This window comes from Dromiciops gliroides, chromosome X (assembly GCF_019393635.1).
Source record: "Dromiciops gliroides isolate mDroGli1 chromosome X, mDroGli1.pri, whole genome shotgun sequence".
Lineage (NCBI taxonomy): Eukaryota > Metazoa > Chordata > Mammalia > Microbiotheria > Microbiotheriidae > Dromiciops > Dromiciops gliroides.
In genome coordinates this window covers 80,463,754-80,490,978 of record NC_057867.1, presented here as the reverse complement: position 1 = coordinate 80,490,978, position 27,225 = coordinate 80,463,754, and the positions used below count along the sequence as shown (strand labels likewise).

Sequence of the window (27,225 nt, the reverse complement as noted above, 5' to 3'; positions counted from 1 at the left end):
TAAGCTATTGATAGTCTTATTATTGCAGCTAGCTAGCTTTACTTTGTTAATCATGCTTGCTACTTTTGATTTCTTGCTGTGTCCTATGGATATGCATGTGACTCTCAAAATGTACATGTTATAAGATTTTATATGTATAATCTGTATCAGATTGCTTGCTGTCTTGGGAGGAGGAGATGGAAGGAGGGAGAAAAATTCAGAACTCAACATCTTACAAAAATGAAGGGTGAAAACTATATTTACATGTAATGGGGGGGGGGGAATACAATGCTATTGAGGGGAAAAAAGTACGTTATGTCCTGTATGTAGCTTAAGCATGTTGTCACTGTTGTATCCTCCCAGATGATGTTCAGCATAGTGCCACATCTATTGCATGTACTGTTAATGTGCATTTGTTTTATTTAAAGTCTAATGGTACCAAATGTTGGTTATCTGGGACGCCAGGAAAATCACCTTTGCTGTTTTGAAGCTCTCACGTTTGTGTTTATATTGTACACTTACAGGTTTTAAGACTTGCCCACCTGATTATCTTTACAAAAGAGTGTTGGCCCAGGAGAGGAATGTTACCTGAGCTCCAAAGTCCATTGGTATGGGATTCCCTCCTCACTGGTGGAGATTTATTATTCAATATCCCGTGACTGTGTGAGAAGAGAGCAGAGTTGGTGAGGGCTAGAGAGAAGAGAGATCTAGGGTCTTCTGGTTTCTCTCTTCAAGAAAGAAGCGATTCCAAGTTCTTTTGAAGTTCATCAAGGGAGAAAGACTCTGAGAAGACTCTCTATCAAGTACACTAGAAGCTTTGGGGAAATTTCCCCTTGGGCGAGATTTGGGACTCTTTCTCAGTTGAGCTTAGTTATCTCACAGCCAAAGGGAAAGTTCATTCACTGTGCATTGTCTGCTGTGTGTGTGTACACAAAACAGAAATTTTATATATACGTATACACAGACACATATGTATATAGTCATAGGCATAATTTCTCGGATTTCTGTTTTGCAATCTCCTTAGATAAATGAGGTTATTTGCTACCTGTATGTGTATTTATCGTGGAACTGCATCGGGGCGTTCCGCCATTAGGGAATAGTGATCAGGGGTGCCGTATGAACCTAAAATTGATTTCCTCTAGAGTATCAATATTTAAGGGAGCAGATAAAGATAATGGTAGAGGAAGCGTGTGTGTGTGTGTGTGTGTGTGTGTGTGTCTCCCTCCCTTCCCCCCCCCCCCCCAAACCTCCAACTTCCCTTTCGAGCAAGAATGAAGGTTCCCCTCGGAGGAGAGGGGGAGGGAGGAGATGCTAGAGATGTGTCTATTAGCCAGGCGGACGCCCGTGCACACACATCACCCACATGGGCCAAAGTGCACGACACGACGATACACCTCTTACAATCGTGGTGATGGAGAAAAGAAGAGGTTTCGGAGCTGATCTCGGTGGGACACCCACAGTTAGTGGGCATAACCCGGAAGAGGACCTAGCAAAGGACACCGGACGAAAGAGGACCCAGCAAAGGACACTGGGCAAGCGCAACGGAAGCACGTGATTCATTGAACTGGTGAATTTCCACTCTTTTCCCTTTCTCCGACCTTTCCTAAAGAGTCCCTCTGCTGGTCTAGAACTGGTAAGAGCTGCTAGTAAACGGGGGTTCTGGGAGACGCGGGTACCTCCCTCTGTCGGCGACAGCCATGGAGAGTACAGTGGCCCGGGGCGGGGCGGGGCCACAGAGTGAAGCTGAACCAATGGGAGTGGATTGACGGGAAGCTCTGGGCCAGTAAGAGGGCAGGTCAGGAAGGTCTGCGTCCATAGGAGAAGAGAAGGAGGCGGAGGGCGGAATCGACCAAAGGGAGAGCGCGGCAGGGGCGGGGTTGGCCTAGACTGGCAGGTAACAGACGTCACCTGAGCGGCTCTGCCCTGCGAAGGTGCTGTGCAGTCATGGCGACGGTTCCTCTGGCTGCTGCCCCTGAAGGAATGACCCGCGCGTTGGCTGTCCGATCTCTGGCGTCGCCGCCTTCTTTGCTGCTGCTGCTGCTGGCGCTGCTCGTCCCCGTTGCGCCGGCGGCGGCGGAGCAGCAGGTGCCCCTGGTGCTCTGGTCGAGCTCTCGGTGAGCGGGGCTGGGGAAGAGGAAGCAAGCGAGAGACCGGAGGGGTCGGGGGAGCAGGGTCTTGGGGGATCGGGGCCTGGCGGGGTCGGGGAAGACGAGTCTCGGAGGGCTGGAGCCTGGCGGGGTCGGAAGAGACAGGTCTTGGCAAGCAAAAGGAAGCCCGGGGCCGAGCTGGGGCCCCCTTGATTCCTAGGCCAGCCCCACAGTCTGGCTGCCCCCGGAGCTGAGGGGGGCTTTGGAGAGGGTTCGAGGCTCTTGTCTGCTGTCCGAATCTCTTCCCGAGGCAGAAACAGGCTTGGTGGGGAGAAGGATTCTCAGTTCTTTTTAAATTGGGGTCTTTTGTCGACTTCCTCACTACAGCCAAGGGGCAGGCAAGAAACCTGTGCCCACCCCCACTGCCAACCTCTGATGCTAGTATGTCCTCTTTTACTTGTGGCAGTGATTTGTGGGCTCCCCTTGAAAATGCCCACGAAGGTCACATCACTACGGATATCCAACTTTCCTCCTACCTAGACCCTGCTCTGGAGAAAGGACCCCGAAACGTGCTGCTGTTCCTGCAGGAGAAAGTAAGCAAGACCGTAAGCCTATCAGGAAGGGTGACTGCAGCAGTTTTCAGCAGGCAGAATCTTTGGACTGCAGAGATCTTGTGTCCAAATGCTGCCCTGTCCATGTCACTCAGTACCTTCCCAACTCATCAGTGTGACCAGGAGGAGTCTGTTCTGACTTATTTGGGCCTCTCCTCCTCCCTGACCATAGATCCTGAGGGGGAGAGGGGGAGGAGCCGAGTGAACAAGGACAAAAGGAACTCTCGTAAAACTATTATATGAGAAATGCATAACAGTCATTTAGAGGCAACTGGAGAGGTCTCTTGTTAATGTTCTCAGCTAGATTGGGGAAGGGAGAAGATGGGTGGGTTTGTATACCAAACCCAAGCCAAGTGGGCTGGTGAAAGTCACCTTAGATCACTATAGAGTTGGGGCAGCTAGGTGGCGCAGTGGATAAAGCACTGGCCCTGGAGTCAGGAGGACCTGAGTTAAAATCTGGCCTTAGACACTTGACACTTAGTAGCTGTGTGACCCTGGGCAAGTCACTTAACCCCAAATGCCTCACCAAAAAAGAAAGAAAAAAAAAGGTCACTATAGAGTTAATGTTCTCAGCTAGATTGGGGGAAGGGAAAAGATGGGTGGGTTTGTATACCAAACCCAAGCTAGGTGAGCTGGTGAAAGTCACCTCTGGGCTTGACTCACAAAACCGGAGCAGGCTAGACAGGCTGGGTTTGGTGCCTGGAGCACTTAAGGATAAGGCAGGAGCCTGTAAACCGGCCCTTCTCTAGACCAGCCTCCATACAGCTGCCCAGTTGGATAAAGCACAGGTCTGATCATGGACCTTGTTTTGTTGCCTCTAAATTAATAGAAAAACACCTTGGCATTTAAAACCATTCCTTGCCTGGTTCCAGCCTGCCTTTGCAGGCTTAGTAAACATTCCTCCCCTTCATGCATTCTCTCTTTCAGTCCAGCTGACTGACCTACTGTTTCCCTCAGGTGAAATCCCATACCTTCCTTTGCCTCATCTTTGCCTGTTGGCATTTCTTAGCTCCCTGTCAGCAATCGGGGGTGGGATGGGATGACATTGAGTGGGAAGAGTCAATTTGTGATGAATGTGGAGGAGCAGGCTGGAGGGAGGGAGGTTGTGAAAAGCTGTGAGCAGTGTGACATGGGCACATCTAGAGGCACCTGCAAAGCACAGGCCACTCCCCAGCTTTGCTTCTGTGGAGCAGGTCTCCTTTCCCTTGAAGCTGAGACTTGACTGACTTGTTTTTGTATTGCTGGGACTGTCCCTGGCATTGGGTCATTGTCACACTGGCCCCTGTCCTCTTGGAACTTTTTCCTGGGAGGGCTCTTTGTCCTGCTTTCAAAGGAAGCCTTTCTTTGTGGTCTGCTCCTAGGGAGCAGAGATAGGTATCGTTCTTCCATTCCAAGTCAAGCTCAGAGCCTTTTAGATACTTCCCCAAAAGTGGGGAATTCCCAAGTAGCTCAGACCCCTTCCTGTTCTCTTTTCTTCCCCTCTTTCCCCCACCTCTACCCCCATCTTCCTCTTGCTGGTCACATGCTGTACTGGATGACACTTTATGGTTGCCACAGCTCAGCTTGCTACTAATTTCTTCCTGGTGTGGTGACTAGATCACTGCCTGATCTTCCAGGGATCTTTAGCTTGATCCTGTCTTGAAGAAGGAAGGAAAACTCAAAGGATGACTACCCCCCAAGAACAATGAATAGTGCTGTCATCTCTCCCTGTGGGAAGATGGCAGACTGGAGAGGTTCTCCCTTCACATCCCCTACTCCCATCGCCCTCCTGGAGAATGTCACAATGTCCCCAAGTCTGAAGGTGCTCCTTTCTCTGCCTCTCTCTTAGCTAAGCATGGAGGATTTCACTGCATATGGTGGTGTGTTTGGCAACAAGCAAGATAGTGCTTTCTCCAACCTGGAGGTAAGGCACCTTCTCTTCCTCCCACTTAGGTTCCCTTGTTCACATGATATTGAGGACTTATCCCCAAGGACACTCCCCAGAACCAATATTAATGGCTTCCTGGTTGGCAGGGATTTGGGGGGAAGGGAAGGCTCTGGGATCTGGGAATGCTGAGTCTGGAGCACAGGGAACATTTTGACCTCAGGGCTCCAGAAGCTGGGTAGGAAATGCTCCAAGCTAGAAGTCCTTATCGAGTGCCTTGAAATCCAGAGAGCTGCTGGAAAAGTCATATGGGAAGGAGAGAGTAGAAGGGAGGTAAAGCTAGGGTTTTAAAGGGATATTGAAGAAGTAGGTGAGTGACTTAGGAGGGAAGGGGAGATGTATACCCCTTTCTTGCCGGACTTTTCAATCCTCAGAGTGCTCTGGAATTGGCTCCCTCTTCCTTGATCCTGCCTTCAGTGGACTGGTATGCGGCCAGTACTTTGACCTCTTACCTGAAGGAGAAGTTGGGAGCTAGTCCCCTCCATGTAGACCAGGCCACCCTACGGGAACTGAAGCTCAACGACACCCTCCCTGCTCTGCTCCTCCTGAGACTGCCCTATACTACCAGGTACTGGGAAGAGCTGAGCTCTGCCTTGAAGTAGATCGAAGAAAAAGCTCTCTAACTCAAATCACTCTCTTTTCTTAGTTTGGCTTTCTTTGATGAATATATGTCCTTTTGCCTTCTCTACCCAGTCATCCCTCAGAAGAAAGTAGATTTCCAAAGATGGTGGAAATTGAAATTTTCACTCACATTTTTAGAGCTAGTGCATTAGGGATCATAGAACACTGTTCTCAAAAGAACCTTTGGGGTGGGCAGGGATTTCTAGGGATAGAAATGGGGCCTTCCATATGGGAAGAACATGAGGCAAAGATATGATTGAGCCTGGCATAGAGCCAGTGTTGGAATAGTAGGAAATGAAGCTGGAAAGGGAGAGTGAGAAACAGGGCCTCGAATTCTGGGCTAGTGAAGCACACACAGTTTCCAGGAATGTCCAGGTAGTTGTCTCTGTTTGTGTTTGCTGAGAGCTATGGGCCCTCTTGCTCAGGGAACCTTCAGCGCTCTCCCTCTCCAGAATTCCTTTTAGTTCAGCATCTTCCTCTGGATGGGGACAATCGAGTAAGGAGCTCTCTTCTTTGTCTTTGACAGTTCTGGCTTGATGGCCCCCAAAGAAGTGCTCACAGGCAATGGTGAGTTGGGATAGAAAAGCCCTTCCCCCAGCCTTCCACACACCCTAGTCAGGAGCTTTCCCAACTTCCCCTTGCAGGTGGAAAATGTGGGCCTGTAGAGAGAGGGCCCCCCAGCTCTGCTTGCTTTTGTGGCTGCAGAAAAATGATTCTTCTTATCTTATGGGCCTAAGTTTGCTCTGAAGAGCGAAGGAACTAAATGTCTTCTGAAGTCTCTTCAGCTCAAAATCTAGGGGCCAGGGGCAGCTAGATGGCACAGTGGAGAGAGTACCGGCCCTGGAGCCAGGAGGTCCTGAGTTCAGATCTGGCCTCAGACACTTAACACTTACTAGCTGTGTGACCCTTGGCAAGTCACTTAACCACAGTTGCCTCACCAAAAAAAGAAAAAAAAAATCTAAGGGCCTGTGAGACGCCCATCCAAGTGCCCCAGCATAATTCCAGTGGCTTAAATCATTGTCAACATGGGTAACAGGTCAGTGTTGGGGAAGGCTCTTGGTAAATGATCCTCTCCCTTAAGCAGCAGGTGCCTCCTGGGAAATTTGAGGGGATTGGGGTGGGGAGTGCCACTGCTATGATCTAACCATCTTTTTCTCTCCTCCCCCCCCCCCAAAAAGATGAGATTATTGGGCAGGTGATGAGCACACTCAAGTCCGAAGGTGTGCCCTATACAGCCATATTGACTGCAGTTCGGCCTTCCCGGGTAAGCTGCCACACCGACTTTGGTGGAGATGAGAAGAGAGCTAGGCTGGGCCAGAAGTCAGAGTAGGCTGGCACATTGGATTGGTGACCCCTGCCCTCCATGATTTCATTTTGTCAGGAGCATGTAGGAATAGGTCCAGTTTGTTTGGAGCTTCAACTCTAAGAAGGGGAGTGGTTGGGGCTACACTATAGAGGACCTCATGGCTCTGCCTTTATCCTATAAGCAGTGGGGAGCCACTGAAAGGTTTTAAGAGGCTACCGGTGCCAAGACCCGAATTTTGTTCTTGGGAAGAAGGCTAATCTGGGTGAGACCGGAATCTGGGAGAGCAGTGGGAAGCTTTGGCAGTCATCTAGCCGGGCTTTGTGGAGAGGCCCCATCTCAAGGTGTAGAAAGGTGGCAACAGGTGACCGATGGGAGAAAGCTTAAGGAAGGGGAGGGCCCGCTGCATCTGGTGGGGGCCAGAGAGGAGGGCTCAGATGCCTCTGAGGTCATACGTTGGAAGAGACCAGTTAGGAGGAAGGGGCACAGCAACAGTGAAGTCAGCTGTGGACCTGTTGAGCTTCTGTTTGGCTCTCCCAGACGAGGCCTGTCTTTTGCAGGTGCTTCGGGACTTGTCGCTCGTGTCAGGGGGTCTGGGGCGGCACCTCCTTGGGGAGAATGAGGATTCAAAGCCTGTCACAGCCTCGGTGTCTACCCTACCCCCAGTGAGCTACAATGACACAGAGCCTCGCATCCTCTTCTGGGCCGAGACTTTCAAGTTGACTTACAACAAAGAGTCACGTGACCTGACTTCACTCACCTTTGGAGTCCCAACACTCAACCTGACTGGTTCCAGCTGGAACAACTCCTTTGCCCAGTAAGGGGGCTAGGGCAAAGAGCTCTGGGAAGAAGCTGGGGGGCGGGGAGTGGGGGGGGAAGAACAGGAGGCCTGTGGTGTGACTGAGCATGGGGAAAGCAGCCCCAGCAAGTGGAAGTTAATATACAGCCCAGGACAGTGGGGACAGCTGTAGGAGGGTGGGAAAAGACGTTTGACTTGGACGTTAGAGACCCAGATCCTAGGTCTGGCTTTGGGGTTAATTCACCTGACCCTTCTGGGCCATCTGACCAGATATTTAATGCAGGCTCATTGACAGCAGGAATTGTTCCACAGTGGGGTGGGGGTGGGGTCAGTGAGGACCTTCCTACCTCTTGGGGCACTGTTTTACACCTATGTAGCACTGGGATGAGTGAGCAGAGAGCCCTACCTCTGGGGTTGTGTGCTGCCTTGCCTCCTGGGGCTGGTGCCTGTGAGATAAGGAATTGGCTGGTCTCTTCTTGTAAGTTGGGAAACTCTATCTCCCAAACAAGATAAAGAAGAAGGAATGAATCCCAGGATCTGAGAGTTGGAAGAGACTTCAGCAGCTACTCTATGCAGGAAGGAGTCTGCATTGTAGTGTGCATTTAGGCTCTTTAAGGCCTCCAAGTAGGAGAAGGTAGCACCTCTTAAGGCAAGCTATTTCACTTTTTACTAACCATTGGGAAGTTTTTCCTGAAATCAAACCAAAATTGACATCTTGGAAACATCTCCCTCAGGTGGAGCCAAGGTGGCAGAAATAAACTACTACCCCTCTCCTGCCTCCCCCCACCCCCATTGGTGCTGTTTCTGACTTCTAGGGCCTAGCAGCAAAGTCAAGTCTTCTCACAGGACAGCCCTTCAAGTGCTTGATTGCCATTCATGTGTCCCCTGAGTGCTCTCTTCTCTGGGCTTACTATCAGATGTCATTGACTCAAGGAACATCCTGGTAGCCCTCCTGTCCTCCTATCCAGCCAATCTGAGTGAAGACCATTGGTGCCTAGAATCGACCACAGCATTCCAGATGAGGCCCAATAAGGGCCCCACACACTGGGGTTATCTCTTCCCTGTTCCTGATAGCCTGGCCTCAATGCAAGCTATCTAAGGATCACCTTTGGGGACTGCCACAGCATGTGCTGCTGCCTTATGGATGACTTTGCCATCTGCCCCAGGTCCTTCTCTGAACAAGCGCTGTCTCTCCAGGCTTCTCCCATCTTACGTTTGGAGTTTGTCCATGATACCTTTTTCTTTTAAGACCTATGGAGCCAGTGGCTTGAATTCCTCAAGGGCAGCTAACTGCTCTCTTTCCTTGGGTGCCAGCTCCATGAGCTATTTCTGCTCTATTTACTCTTTTTTTTTTAAGTTTTTACAAACATTTATTTTTTCCAGTTATGTGTAAGGGTAGTTTTCAACATTCACTTTTATAGGATTTAGAGTTCCACATTTTTCTTCCTCCCTCCCTTTCCTCCCTCCTCCACAAGACCACAACCAGGTTATATATGTACAATCCACAAGTGCTCTTTGCTCTATTTACTCTTCCAGAGTAAAGTCAATCTTCTTTGCAGAGAAAACAGAAAGAATTGAACCCCCAGCAACCCTGGACCGAGGTCCTACCCCTTCTTCAGCTTTGTCCTCCCACTATAACTAAAAGAAGTCCCTTTTTTGTCCCAGCAGCCTCCATTCATCAGGACCATGATCCACTCTTACACTTATCTCTTGTGACCTGAAGGCTAAGTTGGGTTCTCTGTTCATCCATGTTGGCTTCTTCAAACAAAGCCCATTTTTCCTCATCATTAGGAGTTTTTGTTCTCCTTTTTCATCTTCAAAATGTCATTGCTGAGCCTCTCCCATCCCCTTTCTCTCCTCTAAAGCCACTGAAATAAGCTTTCCCAATGTCTAGGTCACATGACAGACTATGCAATTTTCTTTTCCTTCTCTGTTCTAAACCGTAGGCTGGCGTGGCCACCCACCCCCAGGTCCCAAGGTTCTCATTGCTTCTTCCACAGGAGACGGAGAACTCAATCCTTGTTTACCCTTGTTGGTTTCTCTGCCTTCTGAAGGATGAAACATCACTAAGGAAAATTCTCACCGGCTCTGCCTTTGTCAGAGAAAGTGCTCTGGCAGATGTCTGGGTAACTGGGAGCCCTCCCTCCCTGCCTGGTCAGGTCTCTGACCTTGTGATCCCTTTTCCCAACTGCCTCTACCTCTGTCTCTCGAACCGGGAGTCAGTACTATATCCCAACTCCCAAATCACTCTTCTCCCTCCTTTGAACTTTAAGGAAACATTCCTCCTCTCTTCTGCTTCCTGTGTTTCCTTCTTAGGATCCTCCCTCCAACCCCAACCCCTCTTTTCCCTCTTCTGTTTCTTTCGAATAAGGTATTCAGAGCAATGACTAAGACATGGCTTCCATCCCATCAAATTTCCCTTATACCTCTGGGGTCAAATTTGTCCCCTTGTGGTAGGATCAATAATTGGGGGGGGGGGGGCATGAGGGTTTAAGTGACTTGCCCAGGGTCACACAGTTTTAGTAAGTGTCAAGTTTCCAAGGCCAGATTTGAACTCGGGTCCTCCTGAATCTAGGGCCGGTGTTTTATCCACTGTGCCACCTAGCTGCCCCAGGATCAATAATTCTTAATGTTTGTTACCTAAACTTAAGGCATTTGACCGTTGAGGCCATGGGTTTCCTACTGTCACCTGTCTTGGTCCACCTTTTCATGTGGAAGCAGCTTTCCAAATTGAGGTTAAGCTAGCGAGGCCCATAGTGGATGCTAATCTTTTTTTTTTTTTTTAATGCTGTTTTTTTCACTCAGTAAAAATCTGCCTCCCAACCCTCCCACTCCACCCTCCCCAATCCCCCTCCCCCCCAATTGAGAGCTAAAGAAAAACAAAACTCGCTACAAACATGGAAACAAATTTCTCTATCGGGAATTTGTCCAGCCAAACTCGTCTCCTGCTTTATCAGAAGGTGACTCATGTTGCATCATGAGTCCTCCGGAAGCAGGGCTGGGCCTGACACTTAGCAGAGTTCCTAATTCTTTTAAAGGTATTTGTCTTTACCATATTATTTACCAGACTCCATAAAACTGTCCTCTCTCTAATTCTCTCATCCCCCTTCTCCCCCTATCCTCCTCTTTCCCTGTTGAGTGAAATATCTTTCTGTACCCAGCTCTCTGTGTCTGTTCTCTCACCAGTTCAGGTGAGAGAGATTGAACTGTTGGCCTCTTTCTCTCCACAATCCCTGCCTCAAGTCTCTTTGTACACCCTGATAATGTGAGATCATTTTCCCTAACCTTCCTTTTCCTCTCTCTTCTTCAGTGTATTCTCCCCTTCTGTTCAGTTCATCAAGGCCTCCTGTGACCCTGATGATGATAAATAGGGTGAGAAGACCCATGTATCATGTCCCCATATTTGAATGTAATAACAATTGTTAACATTTGTCTAGAGTAGGATAAGAGGGAAAGGGGGGGTGTGCTGACAGAAGAGAGGGCAGAAGTAGGAGAGGAAAGGGGAAAGAAAAGGGAGGGGGGGCTGATAAAAGGGAGGGCAGATTGAGGGGAGTGGTGGTCAGAAATATTCGTCTAGGGTTTACTATGTGCCAGGGACTGTACTAAGCACTTTATACATATCTTCACAACAACCCTGGAAGGGAGGCACCATTATTACCCCATTTTTACAGATAAGGAAACCAAAGCAGACAGCTGTGAAGTGACTTGCCCAGAGTCACACAGCTAGTCAGTGTCTGAGGATATATTTGAACCCAACTCTTCCTGAATCCAGGCCTGCTGCTCTATCCACTGTAATGCCCACAGCTTCCCTTTCTCATTGTTCAGTCATATGTTTACCTTTCAAGCTTCCTCTTAATTCCTGGGTTGGAGCTTCAGAGTTTCTCTACAGTGCTGGTCTTCTCATCAGAAACACTTGGAAGCCCTGTTTCGTTAATCCTCTAGTTAATTTCCTTTTTCCTTGTGAAGCTGCTAATCATTTCACAGCACACAAATACAGTGTTGGTAAAGAAACCATCTTGGCCATGGGCCATTGTAGGTCATTTTGTTTTGTTTTTCACTGAGAAATTGGCAAGGAGGCCTTTGTGGTGGGTTTAACAGCTCTTGGTGGACTGCAGCAGCAAGGAAAGCTGATACAATCCTAAACTGCATTCAGAGAGGTGCAGGGCAGGCCATTTGGGTGACTGGTCCGGCCCACCCCCACAAGAGGCAGCTCTGGGCACATATGCCCAAAGGAGACAGCAATGAAAGGATTTGGGAGGCTAGGGCCACTGTCTTAGAATCTGTGAAGGCTAACGTGGAAGAGGATGGTGTGACCTCTACTGCTTGAGCCGAGAGGGGAGAAGTCAGGAAGGCAAATTGAGGTTACCAGTTACTAACTGTCCAAGAGGGGGGTGTGGGCTGCCCAGAGAGGCAGCTGGTGGGCTCTTCTTGGAGGTCTGGAAGCAGAGGCCTCATGCCCATTTCTCAGCTGGGTTGTAGTGTGGCTTCTTGCTCAGCTATGGATGGCTTAGCCCAGGCAGCCTCCAAGAGCCCTTTTAATGCAGAGATTGTGGAATTTCCAAAAGGAACCAGTGAAGTCATTGTGCTTGGGTTGGTGTCTCCATGTGGTGGATGAGGAGAAAGGGTCAGACTTAAGAGAGACCACATGGACATGATTTACCATTAGGACAGCATTGTCAAGGTCAATCACCTTGAAGGCCTTAGGAATTCTGATCGGTTTGGTGGCCAGCCCTGCTCTAGGGAACTCATGATGCTGTGTGCTACCCACCTCCTGAAGATGAGACTTCAGGAATATGAACACTGAGGATTTGGTCAGCTGTGCATACTTGTTACAAGGCTTGGGTTTTTCTTTTTTTCTGGGGGTGTAGGGGGGTTAAAAATAAATAAATGGGGGGGGGCAGCTAGGTGGGGCAGTGGATAAAGCACCGGCCCTGGATTCAGGAGGCCCTGAGTTCAAAGCCAGCCTCAGACACTTGACACTAGCTGTGTGACCATGGGCAAGCCACTTAACCCTCACTGCCCTGCAAAAAAAAAAAAAGAACTAATAAGGGGCAGCTAGGTGGCACAGTAGATAGAGCACTGGCCCTGGAGTCAGGAGTACCTGAGTTCAAATCTGGCCTTAGACTTTTGACACTTACTAGCCGTGTGACCCTGGGCAAGTCACTTAACCCCAATTGCCTCACCAAAAAAAAGAAAAAGAATAAATAAATGCAGAGAGGCTCCTATTCCTGCCAGTTTGAATTTGGATGTGAAAACATCAGAATTGTCCAGCTTAACCCTTCAAGACTCTTCCTGGTTTGGTCATAAAGGGGGATGCTTTCCTGTGCCCAAGGCAGTTTTCTCGCCCCTCCAAGGCATTGATGATATAACCTTTTCTGTCTCTCCTGTATCCATTTGAAGCATGTCTTGGCATGTGAGTTGAGCCATTGTTCTAACCCCAATTTCTGCCAGATTGCTGACAAGTTTTCCCAGCAGCTCTTATCAAACTGTGAGTCCTTGGAGCCTCTGGGTCCGTCCAACACTGTTAATATGTTCATTTGCTTCTGTACACTGTGTACCTGATGTATTCTAGTGGTCCTCAGAGTTGAGGTTAATTTTGATAATTGATGCTTTGTAGCTTACTTGGAGATCTGATACTTCCTTTCCATGGTTTCTATAGAGATTCATCTTCATTATTGTTGGTAGCTCTTTTAAAATAATCTTGTTGAAAGTATACATGGCACTGAATCTTTCTCCACCCATTGGATCTGTTATTTCTGTGTTTGTAGTTTTGTTCCTGCCGTTCCTGTGTGGCTCTTGGTAGGCAGCCTCAGATGTTTTCTATATTCCATAGTTACTTTGAATGCACTTTCTCTTTTTCTTCCTACAGGATCTATTCTCTTCCTTGACTTTGCTGGCCTTTTTTGGGATCCAGTATATCATCTGCAGAAAGTGATCACTTTGTTTTCTCTTTGCCTGTGCTCAATCCCTCCACTTCTTTTTCTTATCTCATGGTTCTAGATGCTTTCCCTGTTATTATGTATTAATGGACATCTCTGCCTTAGTCTCGGCCTTGGTCTCATTAGAGACAAGGCCTCCAGCCTTTCTCCTTTACATAGAGTTTTAGATACTGCTTAGGCAGCCAGATAACACAGTGGATGTTGGACTGAAAAGCAAGAAGACCCAAGTTCACATCTGCCCATACATGCTAGCTGTATGGCCCAGGGCAAGTCACTTAACTTTGGTCTGCATCCATTTACTCATCTGTAAAATGGGGAGAATGAGAGCACCCAAGGAGAGATTTGTAAAGCACTATATAAATGTGCACTCATTATTGTGGCCAGGACCTTTTTTCTGAGGCTCTGCTTGGACTTTAGAAGCTAACTCTTGTAATTTCATTTCTTGACAAACCTCTCAGGATGAACTACTTCCCCATTGTTGGGATTTTCTTCTTCCTTAGTTTCTGGGTTGGTCTTTGGTGCTTGGGTTGGCCTCTGCCCCCTCCACATCTCTTAGATATTGTGAGTAGGCCCTAATTTGTCCTAGGCAGGGTGGCTAAGATCTGGCCCACCTTCTTGAATTCTTGGCATTTGTCAGTCTCTTGGTGGCACAGGTTAGCTTTGGGCCTCGGCTCCTTCTCTGAACCCAGAGGAGTCTCTGTCCCTTGCTATAAACTGTACAATGTTTGTATGGGGAGCAGGACTCCTGCTTGATCCCTGGTGCTTTGCTTCCCACAGGGTGCCCTGGCTCTGTCTCCTCCTCTTGGTCCACAAGTGCTGCTTACTTGCTTTGCTTTCAGTTTACCATGGGTGGGAGGGAACTTGTGGGGTTTTGTTTGTTTTCTTTCTCACCTTTCCTCTTTTTAGAGTTCAGTTAGGGTGTCTCTAGGGCACGTGGGCTCCTCCTGTAGCCCTAACTCACCACTGTCTTCACACAGTTTTCTTTGAACAAGATGGTGAGGCCAGTGGGAATTAGATGTATGACTTGGGAGTCTGGGTCCAAGCTCAATGTGCTGTGTGAGTGAGCTTGACTGAATCTGGGCCCAGAAGTTGAGAACCATAGGAAACCTTGAGTTTCCGTGGCACCAACCACTGTGGGAGTAGTCTATGATGCCCTTTGACATGTGAGGACAGCAAAGCTGACCAGCCCTTCCTTTCCTCTGTTTCCCAGGCTTGTGCTGACATACGAGAACCTCTTTGGCTCATTGCTGACGATCAAGTAAGTGCTGAGGGCCCAAGGTGGTGGGAAAGCAAGCTTGGGACCGTCTTTTGTCAGTCTCCACTGATCAGCTGACTTTCTCTCCCAGGTTTATCCTGAGCAGTCAGTTCTACCCCGTTTCAGCCCGAAGCTGGTTCACCATGGATCGACTAGAGATCCACAGCAACGGCTCACGTGTTGTCTTCAATTCCTCACATGTCACAGCACCTAGCATCTATTCCTTCCACTGCCAGTCTGTTAGCAGTGAACGTTCAAATGAAGGTGTCATACTATCTTCCGGTTCTTCTCCCTGGCATGTGAATTTCCAGAATTTCCAGGTAGGGTGAAAGGAGCACAGATAGTGCAGCCCACTCAGGGGTGGGGAACACACAGATTGCTAACACTCCTCATTAAAGAGGAAAGCCCCCGGAGAGAGGGGAAGGGATCAAGGGGCTCGAGAAGGGCTGCCTTTTCATCACAGGCTAGAGCTGGGGAGGGAAATTGGGGAGGATGATGAAGGGGTTTGAAGTGTACAATTAAGGAGTGTGAGGAAGCTCCCAAGGCATGGCTTCAATTTTCTCTTTGAAATGAAGCACAAGATCCTCTGCTAAGGGACGGAAGGTGGGAAGGATGGCAGAAGTCAGTTGGTTGAGGAAGAAGAGAAAGATTGCTGTTGGGTAGTGAGTTCAATTGAAATTAGAGAACTTGAAACTGAAGTCAACTCAGCATTGTTAAGATTGGAGAGAGGTGGGGCAGCTAGATGGCGCAGTGGTAAAGCAGCAGCCCTGGATTCAGGAGGACCTGAGTTCAAATCCAGCCTCAGACACTTGACACTTACTACCTGTGTGACTCTGAGCAAGTCACTTAACCCTCATTGCCCTGCAAAAAAACCAAAAAAACAAAACAAAAAATGGGCAGCTAGATGGCGCAGTGGATAGAGCACTGGCCCTGGAGTCAGGAGTACCTGAATTCAAATCCGGCCTCAGACAATTAACACTTACTAGCTGTGTGACCCTGGGCAAGTCACTTAACCCCAATTGCCTCACTAAAAAAAAAAAAAAAATTGGAGAGAGCAGATAGGGGGTGGGGTGGGAGGCTGGGATTAAGCCAGGATTGGGATTAGGAAAGCCATGAATACCTGTAGGATAAGGAAGAGGCAAGAGATTTGAACTGAATAAATGAGGGAGGAAAATGAGACCAGAGCAGAGGTAGCTGGTGAAACAGAGAGGAGTGGAATGACCGGAAGTTGGGTAGAAGATGAAAAATAGATAAAGGGAGGGGGTGTAAGGTACAGGAAGAGGAGCATGTAGCTGGGAGAAGTTGAGCTGTAGACCATGTAAGTAGAACATTTAGGTATGAGATCAAAGGGGTGTGTGTGTGTGGGGGGGGGTGATGTCATCACAGGAGATGGAAGTCAAGTGAAGACCTTAAGCCTGTAAGGTCAGAGGTTGGGGTGGAGAGAAAGACTGAATTCCTAGGAGAAAAAGGGGGAGCTCTGGAGCAGGGAGAGCCTCAAAGGGAGGGAGCTTGGCAATCAGTGGCCACAGCAGCACAGAATTTGACTGAGAGAGCAAGTATTTATACCCCCCTTCCTGAGCACACTCCATCTTTTACATGAGCTGGGAATACCATAAATAGTCTAGTTAAGATGCTCAGGGGTAGGAAAACCTCTCCAGTTCTTAGGTCCATACACCTTCCTCCCTGCCACATTGGTTATAAATTTAAAGGCTAGTGCTCCTAGCACCTACTCCAGAAACATAGTACTGCTCTGCTGGGTGGGAGGGGAGAGGGGGACTCTTCCCGCCAACCCCCCACCCCCCAGTTCCTAATTCCATGGACCTGGGCCATGTTTGGTGGTTTGGTCTTGTCTCAGTTTTCTTTCTTCTTCAAGATTCAGGCCTTCAACTTGTCCAATGGAAACTTCTCCTATGCCAGTGATTGTGCCAGCTTCTTCTCCGCTGGCATCTGGATGGGGCTGGTCTCCTCTCTTATCATGCTTTTCATCTTCATCTACGGGCTGCACATGATCCTCAACCTCAAGACCATGGATCGATTTGATGACCACAAGGGGAGCACTCTCTCTGTGCCCCTGATGGAGTGACCCCCCTCAGTCACATGAGGGGCCCCAGAGGGAGGGGGGGGGCCAGAAGGGTTGGAGGTGGAGTGATGCCTCAACTTTGATCTCCCCTTGGAAGGGCTGCCAGGCTACTGCTCATTTGTACTTCCTCTGTAGCTAGACCTCCCTATTCCTATTTCCTCTTGCTCCCACCCCCAATTATCCCAGAAGCTGTTGTTCCCCTTTCCTACCCTGTCCATGGTAACAAAAAGCAGTATCTGCCTCTGACAAATAGCCCCAGTGAAAACCAAGAGGCTGAAGTTTAACTGTGTCTGAGATGCCCTGAGGCAGTGTATTCCTGTTGGGAGCCTCCTCTCCATGGTGCAGGAGGGGAAGGCTGCAGCCACCCCTTGCCCCCTGGTCAAACAAGGTGTATACATTCACTCCCTATACATATATAGATATATATAAAGTACTTATTTCAAAGGGGGAAGGAGTAACCTTGACCACTTTCCTTTCTTCCTGCTGGCTGCCTATCCTTATTTATTCTCCCTAAATCCCTGCCTTCAGGTCTAGCTGCCTCATTGTGTGACATGTATTCTGGAATTAGTCAAAATGTCCTGAAGTTGGAAGGGAACTCAAGGTGGGAAGGGGGTGGGACTTGAAACTTGCTTATTTGTCTTGTTTGCTTATTGTTTTGTCTTTTAGTTTTTTGGGTGATGCTAAAGTTGGATGTGATAGGAAATTGAAATAAAATTTAACTAAGTCTCCATGATAGTGCTGTCTATTTGTATTGTGTGGCTTTGCTTCCCGAGGACAGAGATCATCTGGCCTAGGAATAGGTGGGGAGTTCACCAGTGGCTTATGGGTGGTGGTGGTTCAGTGAGTCTGACTCATGGCCCCATTTGGGATTTTCTTGGCAAAGACATTGGAGTGGTTTGCCATTTCCTTCTCCAGCTTATTTTACTGACGAGGAAACTCAGGGAAACAAAACTAAGTGACTTGCCCAGGGTCACACAGCTAGCGTCTGAGTCTGGATTTGAGCCCAGAAGATATTTTCCCTTTAAAAGCCAAGTGTTCTATCCACTGCACCACCTAGCTGCCCACGGGTTATAGGAGTAGGACCAAAACAAGGGTTCTTAACCTGGGGTTGTTAATACAATTCAAGGAACCCTTTAAAATTGGATGGAATTGGGGAAGCTAAGTGATGCAGTGGATAAAGCACCGGCCCTGGATTCAGGAGGACCTGAGTTCAAATCCCACCTCAGACACTTGACACTTCTAGCTGTGTGACCCTTGGCAAGTCACTTAACCCCCATTGCCTCACCCAAATTACTGTCAAGTATATATTTACCACAACACAGAAATTACAGAGGTAAAACGCTAGGTTATGTTATTATGCTTAAGAATAGGTTCAGGGGGGACAGCTAGGTGGTGCAGTGGATAAAGCACTGACCCTGGATTCAGGAGGACCTGAGTTCAAATCCGGCCTCAGACACTTGATACTTACTAGCTGTGTGACCCTGGGCAAGTCACTTAACCCCAATTGCCTCACCCCCCCAAAATTGGATGGGATTAAAAAATATTTCTATATATATGTGTGTGTATGCACGCAAGCATGTATATATGAGCTATAACTGGTTTCTTTTGTAATACTTCCTGCATTTAAAAATATGATTCTGAGAAGGGGTCCCTGATGCAAAGATGGAGAACATGTGTGCAGAAAATTCTTGAAATAAAATGGGTGGATAGCGGTAGCAGAGTGCTACCTGTCCTGGTGGGGTAAATGATGGGGTTTGGCCATGACGGTTGGGGGTTTTGGGGAATCTGGATTGAGCAAACCCGGGGACAGGGGAGGGAAGGGTCTTTCTTGGCCCTCCAAAGCTACCTTGGGCTGCTTGGGCTGCGGTCTACGCCTAGACTAGATTGGTCCCGGTAGGGATTTAGGGGGACGGAATGGGAAAAGACAAAGCTGAGTCATGGGAGGGTGCGGGGTGCGGAAGATAGCGGCTGTAACCTCTCTCCTGCAGAGGCCTGAGGATTCTGTGAACGTGCCCCACCCAGGCCTGGAGCATCCTCCCTCCCCCTCCCTAGCACCTGCGCCCCCCTTTTGAGGGCGGTGATGGGGCCAAGGGCGCTTTCGTTGACCCTACTCTTGACTGTCTGCTAGAGGAGAGGGGTCTCTACCCCCGAAAGGCCCCCCAATCCTCACTCCCCCTAGGGCTGTTCCTCCCCTCGGGTTCTCCCTCCTGAAGACAGCCCCTCCCCACAGCATCTCAGTGGGTAGGAAGATGCGGGAAGAAGATGCGGGAAGGAGCGCGGATGGATCCCTCTCTTGGTCTCTTCACAGGCCCCCGGGGCCTCTCGCCGCTCCCCTCCCCCTCCCCAGAAATGAAGGAATTCCCAGAGTAGGAGCAGGCTCCTCGTAGCCCCTAGCCCAAGCATCCGGGTAGCCGGCCGGCCGTGTCTGTAGTCAGGCGTAGTCCACAGGGAGACCGGGCGGCGTCGGAAGCACGGAAGAGCCGGGACTCTTTGGAACGGCGGAGGGAGCTGGTGGGAAGGTGGTGCTGAGCCCGCCATCTTTGGTCCATTTCAGCGGTATCGGCAGCGGCGGCAGCAGCGGCGGGAGTGGCGGCGAAGCCGGAAAGCGGAGCCCAGCTGATCCCAGCCGAGTGGAGCCATGGACGAGGAGTACGATGTGATCGTGCTGGGCACGGGCCTAACGGTGAGCCGGGGGGGTGGGAGTAAGACACTGGGAGTCCAGGATCGGGACTGGGACTGGGACTGGGACGCGGCACCGCAGCTGAGAGGAACCCTGATGGGAATGCAGCACCCCGCCCCCGCTCCCCCCAAGCTCAAAGGCCCTTCCTTTCTTCCCCCCCAAATAGAGAGCCTCCCCTCCCCCACCCAAAGCCTAGGCTCCCTTTCCCCCGGGCCCAAAGGCTGACCCCCAAAAGAAGATTAGGCTCTTCCCCCACCACAAGGCCAGCCCCCCGAAAGTGTAGCCTCTTCTCCCCACCTTTCCAAGCCATCCCCATCATGACCTTTCTTCCCTTATGCGTGCCGCCTCAGTGTCCTGTGATCCCTATATTGCCTTACTCTCATTCTCTCTCGAGTCTCCGTTTCTGGATCCCCCAAACCAGGACTATCTTATTTCACACCTACCCAAGGCCAATCCTAAGGTTCACAGATAGTCCCTTCCTCAGCCCTCCCCCCATTTTTTTTGAAGCGTTGGCCGCAGCCCTACCCACAGGACCACGGAGTATCTGTACCCCGTCACCACAACTCTGTTCCCCAAGATGATAAGGAAATCAAACCCTCTGACAGTAGTGATTAGAGACTTCTACCTCCAAGTATCCTATCACAGGGGAGGGGACAGAAATGATCCTACCTACTTTCCCTTCCTCTGGGTGGGGGCATGAGACAGGATGGCATGGTGTGCCCTATCCCTCTAACGGATAAATGCTGGACATAGGTTCAGACCATCAGACATGTAATAGCTGTGTGACCCCATTAGTTATTTTAACCTCTCTTCGATTAAGTTTCCTCATCTGTAAAATTAGTACCTCCCAGCTCTAGATGTAGTCACCTACAAGATGGTGGCCTGAGGGCATGGGCAGGGTTGCTTTGCCCCTTCCACATAAATACGCATTGATCTTGAGGGAGGATACCTGAGAGTGTGAGGAATGGGGTTCTCCCTGCCCCTCAAGACTGGGAAGAGAAGGCCTAGGGTAGGGCCTTCATAATATGGCCTTTTCTCTGCTTCTAATTGCACCCGATGTCTGTGTAGCTGTGTCTGGCGACATTCTTATTGCTTCCTGGAATGGGATGTCAGGGTCAGGAAAAGGGGTAGTTGTTTCTCTACTGCTTGCAGTCACCACGGAGCCCAAATGGCCTTACCCCAAAAGCTGCGCCATGAAGAGATTAACAGAGGAATGGAAACCTCTCTCTCCAACCTTTTGTGTGTCTGGTTGGGGGAGGGGGAGGGGCTCTCTTCGCCCCTCCCCCCCTGGGGTTTTAAGGTAAAGGAATAGATGCGCCGAGATTTCCATGCTGGCCTTGGGAGAAGATAAATTCACATTTTTTTTTTCTCCCTTCCTTGCCAATCTCCCCCCTCCAGGAATGTATTCTCTCTGGCATCATGTCTGTGAATGGGAAGAAGGTGCTGCACATGGATCGGAATCCTTACTATGGGGGTGAAAGCTCCTCTATCACACCCCTGGAAGAGGTGAAGTGACCTGTTCCATTTTTCCCAGACTCCTTCATCCACAGCCCAATCAGCTCTTTGAAGTCTCTATTGGAGGGTTTTGGAGGTGAGGTTGACATTGAACAAATCCTCCCTTTTCCTCTTCTCTGTCTCTCTCTCTTGTAGTTGTTCAAACGATTTGACCTACCTGAAGGGCCTCCTGAAAGCTTGGGCAGGGGCCGAGACTGGAATGTTGACTTGATCCCCAAATTTCTCATGGCTAATGGTGAGTGGGAGGATATAGGTGGTGGTAAGTGATGTAGATAGGATGGGGTAGGTGAATTTGGGAAAAGGGATCAGGGGCAAACAAGTGAATGGAAAAGGGCTATACAAATGGCTTTGTCTCTCTTCCTCTTCCCATACTACCACAGGCCAGTTGGTGAAGATGTTGCTGTATACAGAAGTGACTCGTTACTTAGACTTTAAAGTGGTGGAAGGCAGCTTTGTCTACAAGGGAGGCAAGATCTACAAGGTGCCATCTACTGAGACTGAGGCCTTGGCCTCCAGTGAGTGTCTCCATCTCTTTTTATCCCAGCTATCAGGGCTGAAAGGGAGAGCCTGTCATACATACCCCAGAAAGCTCTAAGATTGACTGGTCTCATGACACAGATAGGGAGAAGTAATTTGTCCTGGGACACTGGGGAAAAGCCTGGGGTATATTAGGGAGTCACAGATGGGGTAGGCAGAGCTTGCCCATTGACAGAAGGAACTCAGGTATGGATGTGGATGCTTTCCACAGGGGTTAAGCCAGCAGTGGCAGAAGCACAAAAGTCCATTGAATTCAATGTGATAATTATTAAGTACCTGCTTTGTACTAAGCATGGTGGAAGAGAATCAAAGGCAAATTAAACTATCCCTGCTCTCCTAGAGCTTACATTCTAGCAGAGAGGAAAAGGTGTACTTACATAAACATATGCAGGATACAAGATACAAGGGAAACTTAGGGAGGAAGACTGGCCAATATCATTGGGGGCTGGGGGGAGGCAGACAGCAATCAGGAAAGAAGACCTGACAGTGAGGAAACTAGGTTAGAGTTCCCTGTGGCGTTAGATTGATTGATAAGGTAAACTGGGGCCAGGCCCTGTAGGATTTTAATGCCAAATTTTTATTCTAGATGAAATGGGCAGCCATTGCAATTTGAGGAGGGGAATAATATAGTCAGATCTTGCTCAAGGAAGATCATTTTGGCCAAGAAACTAATTAGGACGCTATTGTCCAGATAGTGCAGATGAGGCGATGAGAGATGTAAAGCTAGAAACAGCAAGATTAGGCTTTGTGGGGTGACAGGGAGTGAAGAGTTGGGGATAATAGTGTCTTTGAGGACTGGAAGGATAGTGGTGCCCTGGACAGAAACAGAAAGGACAAAAGTTATTTCTGAGAGGGAGACATAGGTCCAATGTGAAGGGCAATTTGTTAATGGAATGAGGGTTGCAGAAGGCATGATGAAAGAGTAGGTAAGGGTTAGGGTTACAGTTGATTTGGTTATCAATATGAGTCCCTGGCCATGCATATAAGAGTCAAATCGGGGACTCAGTAGAAGGCTTGGAGCCAGTTTCTAATAGAAGATCAAAGTGTGTTTAAGGTCCTCTCACCTCTAACCCTCAGCCAGGTCAGCTCTGCCCAACATTAGGCTTCACTCCAGTGATGAGGAGACTATCTCCCATGATAGCAGGGAAGGGTAGGATTTATAAATTAGGAAACTGAGGCCTCGAAGTCACACTGTGAGTAACAGAACAAAACTAGACCTAGAGTCTCCTGCTTTCTTTTTTGCTCTAGTTCATTCATAGTTTTTGTCCCCTGCTCACTGTGGGGGAAAGGGGTAGGTTGGTACAGCAATTCCTTTCTCCCTTAGATCTGATGGGCATGTTCGAGAAACGACGATTTAGAAAATTCTTGGTGTTCGTGGCAAACTTCGATGAGAATGATCCTAAGAGCTTTGAGGGTGTTGACCCTCAGACCACAACCATGCGAGATGTGTATAAGAAGTTTGACTTAGGGCAAGATGTTATTGACTTCACTGGCCACGCTCTAGCACTCTACCGAACTGATGAGTAAGAAGACATTCCTCCATTTCCCTTCTGGTCCTTACCTTGACTTTGAACTGTGCTACCTTAAGGGCCCCTCCTTTAACTGGCCATGTTCTAACACGGTCCCACAATTCTTGTTTATAAAACTAACTTCCTCTTTCCCACTTTTAGCTACTTGGACCAGCCCTGCCTTGAGACCATCAGCCGCATCAAGCTTTACAGCGAGTCTCTGGCCCGGTATGGGAAGAGCCCGTACCTGTACCCTCTCTATGGCCTGGGCGAGCTACCCCAGGGATTTGCAAGGTGAGGAGGGGAGCGGGGAGGGAAATGAATGCAAGGGGTACAGTAGGCATATGAAGAGAATTATCCTCCAGTTCGGCTATTGCTCTTTTTATTGTTATTAGACCATTTTCCAGCTGGGGAGAACTGAGGCTTCAGCAGTATAGTGATTACCCAGCCAAGGAGGTTACCAGCCTTAACCATAGGGTGATCTTTCATTGCTACTTCTGGGCTCTTTTCAATCCCCAAAGCCTTGCTTTAGTGCTGCTTTGAGGGCTCTTCACATTCCATGGTTTTCAATTGAGAATTTTTTTCATATGGAAGAGTAAGGGAAGTTAACATGGCCTCATGAAAATATAGCCCTGTTTAAAAAAAAAAAAACAAATCCACCAGAATGGGAAGTACAGATTTTCCCTACATTCGTTGAGAAAACTGAGCACCAAAGTGGGGATGTAATTGAGCCAAAGTCCCAGTCTTAGTCTGACAACTCGGTCTTCTGGAGCAGCCTGAGGGTGGGGGCTTCCTGCTGGGAACATAGGGCTTCTCACCATTGATACCCCGTCCGCACCTCAGACTGAGCGCTATCTACGGTGGGACATACATGCTGAACAAGCCTGTGGATGACATCATCATGGAGAATGGAAAGGTTGTAGGGGTGAAGTCAGAGGGGGAGGTAAGCTGCTCATTCTTTGGGCAATCTCTCCCCTTGCCCCCATTCTTATCCTTCTTTTCCCTCTCCTGCCCCTCCCCCGTTGCTGTCATAGGGCCAAAGGTGGTTTTGATAAGTTTGAGATGACAGGTGGAGGTTCTACAGGTTCTATGTGGAACATTCAGCTTCACTTACTCAGGTCCAAGGCTCATTCCAATTTTTTTTTTCCCTTGGGACAGCAGGGATTTAGGTACCTTTGGTTTTCAGGGCAGCACCAGTTCTAAGTTCTGACTAAGAGAGCACAGTTGGGGAGAGGGAAGGTGGAGTCACTGTTGGAAGCAGCCAATAAGAATAAGTCAGGGGGCAGCTGGGTGGCGCAGTGGATAAAGCACCGGCCCTGGATTCAGGAGGACCTGAGTTCAAATCTGGCCTCAGACACTTGACACTTACTAGCTGTGTGACCCTGGACAAGTCACTTAACCCCCATTGCCCCCCCCCCAAAAAAGAAGCCAAGTTGCCAAGCCACCTGCCCACAAGGAGTTTCTAATCCTCCAGCTTGTTGAAAGTCGGTCACTGAGACTAGAGAACAGATGGTATCCAACTTCATGTGAATTTCACTCCAAGGGTTTACTGTCTCTCTTGTCAACAACTGGTTTTCTTCATCGCTTGGGGTTAGAGTTGGCTACTGAGGTCAAAAGTATAGATTTGCTTCTTCTATGGCTTAATGAGGTTACTCAGCCCCTTGTACCTGGGCATTCTCAAGTCTTTTGGCCAGTGGGAGAGACCTAGTCAAGTATAGGAAAGACTACTGCTGGAGACGCAGCTCAGCAGGTCAGACCGGGTGCTGCTTTCCTCCTTTCCCCCAGGTGGCCCGTTGCAAGCAGCTGATCTGTGACCCCAGCTATATCCCTGACCGTGTTCGAAAGGCTGGCCAGGTCATCCGAGTCATCTGTATCCTCAGCCACCCCATCAAGAATACCAACGATGCCAATTCCTGCCAAATCATCATCCCCCAGAATCAGGTCAACAGGAAATCAGGTGGGCAGTGCTGGCGGAAGTGAGTTCGCATTTGTGGCTGTTTCCTGTGTTTTCTTGGTATCTGATTTCTCCCTCCATCAGACCAGGGATTTTTCAGCTGCCTCATGGGGGAGATACTGTGCCTTACCAGACTCATGGGATATCAACTCTTAGTTAGCAATTGAATACAAATGGACTGGTTGGATCCCAACACCTATAACCATGGCTGCCAGAGAATAGATGTTTAAATGTGTTTTACATATGCATCTGATTCCAGGCCAAAATGCCTGAGAGAATCATTCAAGGTTGTTTTCTGGGTTATCTATGATTTAGGCTCTTAGCCAATTTGCTATCCTAGTATATCCATACAGAAATTTGTATGGAACAGGGCTGTAAAATTAGCAGTAGCTATAGATGGAGAATGGGAGGGTCGATTTCTATTAACTCACTTTTCTTCTCTAAGACATCTATGTGTGCATGATCTCCTATGCCCATAATGTGGCTGCCCAGGGAAAGTACATTGCTATTGTCAGCACCACAGTGGAAACAGCAGAGCCTGAGAAGGAGATCGATCCAGCGCTGGAGCTATTGGAGCCCATTGACCAAAAGTGAGAGGCGGGGGTGACTCCTGGGAGGCTCCAAGAGGGTCAGGTCTCTGGGGGTCAGGTCTTTTGTTACATAAAGTCTCCTTTCCCTCTGCCAGGACTCTGTCAGGGTGTGAGAGACCAAGGAACTAGGATTGGGGGGCAGGGGGTAGAGGGCAGTGAGAAGTCCTAGGAGGGAATGTATTGGCAGCCAGGGAGTAGAGGGCAGCTTGGATGAATTCTCCCTCCTCTGCTCCTTAGGTTTGTGGCCATCAGTGACTTGTATGAACCGACCGACAATGGACTGGAAAGCCAGGTAGGTAACCACCTGCCAGTGCTCTGTGCCTCTTGTCCAGGCTGATTTTTCCCTTAGGGATGCTGGGATTGTTCCTGAGCCAGACTGTAGGCAAGGTGGGAGGGTGTGGGGGTGACAGGGCTCCTCTCATTCTCCCGAGTATGACTACCTCTAGGTATTCTGTTCCTGCTCTTATGATGCCACCACTCATTTTGAGACAACCTGCAATGACATCAAAGATATTTACAAGCGCATGGCTGGGACAGACTTTGACTTTGAAAATATGAAGCGCAAACAGAATGACGTGTTTGGAGAGGATGAGCAGTGATGGCAGGAAGTAATCCTCTCCCTATAAGGCCCTCACCACCTTCTCCTGCCTCCCTCGGCACCAATTTTTCTTCTTCCCTTTCCTATTGTTTTCTACTTTGGGGCTCAAGGGGAAGGTTTGGATGGGACACCTAAGTCAGCAATGTGCCCCTGCCTGCCCTCCCATTCCCTCCTCTGCACCTTCCTGTTAGGACCCCTTCTAATTCATTCCATTTGTTGACCAAACCCTAGCCTAGCAGTGAAAGATTGGCAGGTGGAACAGCTTTCTTCTTCCTGCCCCCCCTACCCTAGGGAGTCTGGGATTCAAGGAGGGTGGGAGTTCTCTCTCCCATTTTCTCCAATATTTGTTGCTTATCTCCCCCTGCCTCCCAACACACCAATTATCGTTTCTGTGCTCTGCTGATCCCGACAGTCCTTTTCTCCCCTTTCCCAAACTCCTTGCCTCTATGGTGCTTTTTTGGGGGGGGAGGGGGGCCCAGAGAATGCAAAATGGAAGCAGACTTTTCCTTCTGTGTCTCAGGTGTCGTCTGCCCCGTCTGTCCCTATGTGCTTCAATCCTCCCATGAACATGCATATACTTGCTGCTTCTAACAGCCTAATTAATCAGTTATCCTTTGTCTTGACTCTGTGCTGGGCTGGAATTCGAGGGGGGTGGGCTGGGGGGGGGGGGACACAAAGCTGCTGCTGCGTTGAATTGTATTTCCAGCCCTTTCTCCCTTAATTTATTTTAACTTATTAATATCTCTTTCCGTAGTGATGCCCCCTCCTTCCCCCACCCCTTCCCCTAGGATGCTGGAGAAGGAAGAAGAAAGCGAATTTCATGCCATGCCCCGCCCCATCCCCACCCCCACCCCGTACTGTCTATGCTGTATTAATCTTCCCCTTATTTGTGGGAGAGGGAGCCCCTTCCCTAGGCCCTTTCCCCAGTGCACTGGCCACGTGACGGGGGAGCAGACAGACAGACAAAGACAGCACTTCGGTGAAGTTTACAAAGGAGGTGGGGAAAGGGACCAAACCCCTGCGCTGGCCTGCCCCCTGCCCATGCCCCACCCCCCACCCCCCGCCTACCCCCCACCAAGAGTGGGGGGCGGGACCAAATGTCGACAAGTGACTGTGTGTGTCTCCCGCTTACTGTGTATCGGACAGGAGAAACAAGTCCCCAATAAAGCCTGTTGAAAAGTCCCTCGGTCTGCGGCCATTACTGCGGGGGGAGGGGCGGGGAGGAGGAGCCCCCGTGCGCCCGCC

General features: G+C 49.3%; 2 protein-coding genes across 2 annotated transcripts; both read left to right on the top strand.

Moving 5' to 3' along the window:
* Positions 1-1,648: 1,648 nt before the first annotated feature.
* On the top strand, positions 1,649-17,326 carry ATP6AP1 (ATPase H+ transporting accessory protein 1). Its single transcript, XM_043974272.1, has 10 exons — positions 1,649-2,093; positions 2,533-2,659; positions 4,506-4,580; positions 4,976-5,169; positions 5,749-5,789; positions 6,401-6,486; positions 7,086-7,342; positions 14,474-14,521; positions 14,610-14,838; positions 16,392-17,326. Exons 1-10 carry the CDS (start codon positions 1,924-1,926, stop codon positions 16,599-16,601), a joined length of 1,437 nt encoding a protein of 478 aa, XP_043830207.1. The 5' UTR covers positions 1,649-1,923; the 3' UTR covers positions 16,602-17,326.
* A 1,798-nt stretch (positions 17,327-19,124) lies between these two features.
* On the top strand, positions 19,125-27,162 carry GDI1 (GDP dissociation inhibitor 1). Its single transcript, XM_043973933.1, has 11 exons — positions 19,125-19,281; positions 20,677-20,784; positions 20,929-21,028; positions 21,174-21,308; positions 22,655-22,853; positions 23,001-23,132; positions 23,682-23,781; positions 24,624-24,795; positions 25,238-25,382; positions 25,620-25,674; positions 25,829-27,162. The coding sequence occupies exons 1-11, from the start codon at positions 19,237-19,239 to the stop codon at positions 25,979-25,981; spliced, it is 1,344 nt and encodes a 447-aa protein (XP_043829868.1). The 5' UTR covers positions 19,125-19,236; the 3' UTR covers positions 25,982-27,162.
* The last annotated feature ends 63 nt before the right edge of the window (positions 27,163-27,225 follow it).

Bases quoted from the DNA above. Each gene is read 5' to 3' on its own strand.
- ATP6AP1 (XM_043974272.1), top strand. From the start codon at position 1,924: ATGGCGACGGTTCCTCTGGCTGCTGCCCCTGAAGGAATGACCCGCGCG. The intron at 5,170-5,748 runs GTACTGGGAAGA...TGTCTTTGACAG, and splicing joins AGACTGCCCTATACTACCAG to TTCTGGCTTGATGGCCCCCA. The intron at 7,343-14,473 runs GTAAGGGGGCTA...TCTGTTTCCCAG, and splicing joins TGGAACAACTCCTTTGCCCA to GCTTGTGCTGACATACGAGA.
- GDI1 (XM_043973933.1), top strand. From the start codon at position 19,237: ATGGACGAGGAGTACGATGTGATCGTGCTGGGCACGGGCCTAACG. The intron at 21,029-21,173 runs GTGAGTGGGAGG...ATACTACCACAG, and splicing joins CAAATTTCTCATGGCTAATG to GCCAGTTGGTGAAGATGTTG. The intron at 22,854-23,000 runs GTAAGAAGACAT...TCCCACTTTTAG, and splicing joins GCACTCTACCGAACTGATGA to CTACTTGGACCAGCCCTGCC.